At 43.3% G+C, this 6,000-nt stretch overlaps 1 protein-coding gene across 1 annotated transcript in view; it reads left to right on the forward strand.

The window, feature by feature from the left end:
- MAP7 (microtubule associated protein 7) overlaps positions 1 to 6,000 on the forward strand; it is a 95,835-nt gene that overhangs the window by 81,245 nt on the left and 8,590 nt on the right. Inside the window, exons 11-12 of the mRNA XM_015809934.1 lie at positions 2,542 to 2,725; positions 4,857 to 5,046. Coding sequence (XP_015665420.1) covers positions 2,542 to 2,725; positions 4,857 to 5,046 — 374 coding nt within the window. The remainder of the gene's footprint in view (positions 1 to 2,541; positions 2,726 to 4,856; positions 5,047 to 6,000) is intronic.

Raw genomic sequence — 6,000 nt, forward strand, 5'->3', positions numbered from 1 at the left:
TTGTTTAAAAATTGACTGTATGCTATTTGTTTTGTTTTTAAACCGAAGTGGGATATAGTTTAAATGACTGAACTGAAATACTTGTCATAACATTCACATACTCTACATGTTCTAACTAGTGATTATTTCAGACGTTAAGATCTCACTGAGCAATAATTCATGAATGTCTCTCTCTTGTTAATGGCCATTCTGACTTAATGGAGCTGCATCCTCCTCACTCAGTCATGCCCCACAGGAATGCACAACCTGTCTATCACCAAAGTTATCTGTGCTCTCACTAAAGTACTGGGTGTGGTCTTCCAAAACTCTCCCAAAATTACTGAGAAATTGCAGTTTTAAATGTACGTGGGGTTATTAAATCATGGAAAGTAATTACATTAATTGAGTTTCAACGATTAGTGTTAGTGAGGATGAAAAGATTAGACCCTAGGCCCCTGAAGTATGGGATACCTTAGGGCGCAGGTCTCTTGCTGCTCTTCTGTAATGTGCATTGGGTGAAGTCATTCAACAGCACAGAATGCATTATCATCAGTGTGCTGATGATACCCGGATATATATTTCTCACATTAGCCAGCTAGGGGCGGACCCAATGCCTGGGCAGGAACCGATTCTGACTCAATCCTAGCAAGACAGAGTGGCGTTGTGTTGTCTTTGCTCAGTGAGGTAGCACTCCCCTGAACAGAGGTTATGTGGAATTCAGGACTCTTCCTAGGCTCATGGTTCATGAATGTGTGCTGTCGCCGGGGTGGGCTGGAGGGTAGGGGGTGGTGGTTATTATTTTATTACTTTTATTACATTTATTTTTATTTCCTTTATATTGTGCTTTGATATCTTGTAAGTTGCCTTGAGTCGCCACGTGAGAGTAGGCAGCAATGTAAAATTTCTAATTAAGTAAATAAAAGGAGCCATGGCTAGCGTGTCTTTGTACAACAGACTCATCTGGTGCTCCAGTTGCACCTGTTGTTGTTGCCAGTCGTTCACGCTTTGGTCACTTTCTTTTTGGATTACAGCAACATGCTGTACATCGGTCTTCCCTTGAAGACCATCCAGAAGTTGCAACTGGTCCAGAATGCAGCAGTGTGCATAGTTCTGAGCACCTGGTGGTTCCCCATATTATATTGCTGCTGCATTGGCTTCTTTTTGGATGCAATTCAAAGTGTTGTTTATCACTTTACAGTCCTGAATGGCACAGGGTCAGGTTCTTTAAGGGACTGCCTCTTCCTGTGGATGTCTATTTGTCTCACTAGAGCAGGGCTTTTCAACCAGTGGTACGGGTACCACCTATGGTACATTGGCACCTGGCAGGTGGTACGGGACCATCCTAGAAAGGTGGTAGCGGGGGAGGGGAATGAGCTGAACCAGTGGCAGCACCGCACAAGCCTGAGCGAGAGATGGCTGGACCTGCAGGGCTGTCAGGGCTCAGCGGAAGCGCCAGGATCAGCGCCAGGCTCCAGCCGGAGCTCAGCACTGATCCTGGTGCTTCTGCTGAGCCCTGAAGAAGCACCAATCAACTGGAAAGCAGCACAGATCCTGGTGCTTCTGCTGAGCCCAGAAGAAGCGCCGATCAGCTGGAATGTTGCAGCATCTCCAGGGTCTTGTGATTTACATTCAGATGCTTGGCAACTGATTCATATTTGTGACGGTCACAGTGTCCCAGGGTTATGTGAAGTGACCAAACCCTGCTGCAACCACCCAGCAGACGGGGGGAATAAAAACCAAACACCCCCCACCCCACCCCCGCTGCCAATCCTCAACAGAAATGCTCACAACAATGAAAGCCTCAGACAGGAGGAAGAGCGCCGCCGGGCGGGCAGGCAGGTATCTTGCTCGGCTGTGGTTTGGGGGGCACTTTTTTCTGTGCCACTGTAACTTCAAATAGTTACTAAGCGAACTGTTGTAAGTCGAGGACTACCTGTACTTTATCACTTTTTCCCTTTTTTGGGGGGGTTATCAAGTTTTTGACACCTTGCTAGGCGACTGGTGGTACTCGGATGTTGCCATATTCTAAAAGTGGTACAATGGGTGAAAAAGTTGAAAAGCCCTGCACTAGAGGGTGCGTTCACTCCAGTTCTTCTCTTAAATGTCATCTGATAGGATCTAGGAAGCTATGAAACAACCTCCACTAAGGTCTGGCAGGGTCCTACCCCCCCTAACTTTCAGGAAGGCCTTGGAAAGTTGGCTCTTCCCCCAACCATTTGACCCTTTTACTCCTATTTATATGAGCCACCCGGATTTATTGTATATAGAATGGGTTGTCATACAGTGTATATTGCATAAATAAATACAACATAAACATATAATTTATTATTATTATTATATTAACATTACATTTCATCAGTTGTAATTTTTGGCCCAGGTCTTTTACATTTGTTTGCTCTGAACCCATCCACTTCTCAGCCTCAACTAGTAAATGGAATCTTTGTATTTTATAGTTTTCCTTTTCCAGATGTTGTGTACTGTACATGCCTTTTTTTTTTTTTTTTTTTAAAAGATCCCAACTCTGTTGGTATAAACCCGACTCTTCTTCCCTTATTGCTTTAGGTCCTGTTCCAGTCCTGCCCTCTGTTCCTTCAGCAGCTTCACCATCTCCCATCTGTAACAAACTTTCAGCGGGGACCACAGATCCAGAAGAAGCAACCCGGTTGCTTAGTGAAAAAAGGCGACTCGCCCGGGAGCAACGAGAACAGGAGGAGGAGCGAAAAAAGCAGCAGGAAGAGACTGAAAGGTGATCAACTCACAGTTGCCCTAATGGAGAAAATGCACTTTTGGATATCTGCTTTGAACACACCGTGGGCCAAGATAACAAAACAAAGCATTTGTATAAAGCTTATATTCTATTCATCTCCATGGTTTAGCAGAAGCAGGCTGTTAAAGATAGCTCTCTCTGGAATAGTGTCCGCCCAACAACCTAAGCCAGACTAAATAACCAGTGCCATATAGGCAGGACTGTTTTTATGGCTGTAACAGCTACAGTAATAGATTTGTGTCAGTCTGAATGTGCTTCCCCCTTCCTTCCTTAATCTTCACGTGAATTAGGGAGGAACTTGTCCAAGATGTTTTCTCAAATTATTTTCTTGACCTGAGCTCAGGAAAATAATTTGAAAAATTATTTGACCATTGCCTTGCTAGTGGCTCTTCCTCCTGTCTTTCTAAGCCAGTGATGGCGAACCTTTTAGAGACCGAGTGCCCAAACTGCAACCCAAAACCCACTTATGCATCGTCAGGTGCCGGGTGGGTGTGGCCCATTGGCTGGGTGTGGGCAATTGGGGGTGTGGCCCATTGGGTGGGCATGGCTGCGGGGGTAACGGCAGACTGGGTGGGACTAAAAAGTTCAATCAATCAATTCCAACTTTGCAAGATCTTTTTTTTCCCCACGAGAAGTTGAAATTGATTGATTGAACTTTTTTTTTTCCACACGGCGGCGGAGGCCTAAAGCGAAAAGGTTTTATAAAATTCAGCTGAAGGCCTAGGACTGGGGCGATGGTGCGCGTGCCCATAGAGAGGGCTCTGAGTGCCGCCTCTGGCACCCATGCCATAAGTTCGCCACCACTGTTCTAAGCCATTCCTTCTGCCCTTTACAAATAGAGATTATACTGTTTAGTACAATGTGATAATTTATATAGATTGTGCTGGTTGTATAGATTTTATGCAATCTAGATTCTATAGGTTTAATGTGATAAACAGTATAGATGATACAGATTAACTTAGAGCCAGATGAGTGTGATGATTAAGGCATTGGCCTAGAAACTAGGAGGCTATAAGTTCTAATCTTACCTTAGGCATGAAAGCCGACAGAGTATTTTTGGACCAGTCACTCTCTCTCGGCTCAACCCACCTCATAGAGAACTTGAAAGAGAAAGGAGTATTAAGTATATATGCTGTCTTAAATTACTTATAAAGTAATAAAGGTGAATAAAATCAAATAAGTAAATGGACAGTATGATCCAGATGTTCAAAAGGACAGCATCATTTCTCAACCTTTGATTGTCCAATTGTATTGAGGTCAACTCCCATCATTTCAGCCATCGGCCATGTTGGCTTGGGAGATAGAAGTTGTATTTCAAAATGCTGGAGAGTCCTCATGTTAGAAAAAGCCACTCTAGTGCCTCTTAGGTAGTTCTTACTTCAACAAATGCATGGATTTTGCATTCTCATAAACCCTTGCACCAGTATCTCCAAGTTTGTGCCACTTGCATTCTGAAATGATGTAGAAATGTTAGAAATATGAACTCTCTTACTCACATTCTCTAGATAAATGGCATGTTTCTGTCTCGAGAGAGAAAAGTAAAACCAATAGCTCAGGATCCACTTCTTTAGCTAGGTGGTTTATATCCCACCTTTTGTTCAAGAGCTTAAAGTGGAGTACTTAAGTATCTTTTCTTCTATTTTTTCCCCCAGCACAGCAACCTGGTGAGGAAAGTTGGGTGGCTCCAAGTCAGCCAATGAGTTTCTATGTTTGAAGGAAGGCTAGAATATGGCTCTTTCTGCTCATAGCCTAATCCCTTCATCTTTATACTACAGTAGATCTTGTTAGACCTGCTCAACACCGTCTTAGATATCCTTCCACAGGATATCTGTAATTTGGTTTCTGGCACCAAGCAAGATTTCAAATTTCTCGTGATTCTATTTAAGGAGATTTCCCAATTAATCCAAGTATAACCTTCAGTTTACCTCAGATAAAGTGAGAAGAGGAAGCATTTCCTCCTTTTTTTTCCATTCCATTCTGTATCATTTATTCATTTTGGAGGCAGGGATGGTCTGACATGCTAAAACAGATGCTGTATTTGTTTATTATTATTATTTTTGTCAGTTTTACCCACCCATGCATTTGTCTAATACACCATTGTTTCCATTAGACAAAAGAAGGAGACCTTGGCGCAAAAGATAGCTGAGGAAAGAGCGCGCCGAGAGGAGGAAGCTCAGAAGCAGGAGGCAGAAAGGAAGCAAAAAGAAGCAGAACAGGAACAGGAGGAGGAGGAGCTACGACGCTTGGCTGAAGAAAAGGAGGAGAAAGAAAGGAGAGAAATGGAACTCCTTCAGAAGCAGGTATGTAAACACCAGTGGGTTTTCAGATTGTATCTTGTACAAATGGCTCATTGTTCTGTGGATTTGCATGAAGGAAAGCAAGGAGATGCAAACAGTGGCATCACTGGACAGGGAAGGAGTTAAAAAAGTTTAGATGGCAGCCATGACTCCATGGTTGAAGCCCCATCAATCCCATATATGTGTTGATGTTCCACACATGGAGAAAGCTGCAGAACTTTGCACTCCTGCAAGTACCATCTTGATAATGCTGGACCAAAAGCATCTTTTAGAAAAAAAAGTTTTCCATGGAATTCAGTACTGCTGTTCTGCTGGTTCTAATACAGCTGGTCCCTCTGCCAGTGTAAAAGCATGTAAGCATCCATTTGCAACTCCTTAACCAATTCTGTTTTTTTCTTGGGACCGTGTGACATTTCAGAAGGGCAGTTGTCAGGCTTAGCCCAAGAACAATGTAAAACAGAGTTCAGTTCTTTATTTCCTTACACAAAATAGATAGAATCTCGCCAGACTAAACCCTTATTCTCATCCTAACAGGCATATCCTGGAAGATTCTAGGGAGTGGCTATCCTAACTCTCTTCCTCTGTCTCCTATCCAGCTCTGGGCTGGGCTGCCTCTTGTCTGCCTCCCCCCACCCGGAATGTTTCCTGGGAAACTGCCACTTCAATATAGTCTATCAGATCACTTCCCCCTCCGTAGGCACCATCCCTCAAGCTATCTCTAGAATCGATCAGCTACTTTAAGGAATAGTAACAGGGTTTATGCAAGCCACTCCTCCACTGATACTCCAGAGGACATTTTTGCCTTTACAATCGATACGTCTTTGTATACAAAATATGTATGACTGTGGGTTTTGTATATTGGTATATTTTCTCTGGAAAGACTCCTGGTAGTTATAAAAAGTTATACAGTATTACCTTCCTTCTGTCCATATATTTAGGACCTGTTCTTTCTGAAGT

This window comes from Protobothrops mucrosquamatus, unplaced genomic scaffold, assembly GCF_001527695.2.
Source record: "Protobothrops mucrosquamatus isolate PMUCROS unplaced genomic scaffold, P.Mucros_1.0 scaffold_33, whole genome shotgun sequence".
NCBI classification, from domain to species: Eukaryota; Metazoa; Chordata; class Lepidosauria; order Squamata; family Viperidae; genus Protobothrops; species Protobothrops mucrosquamatus.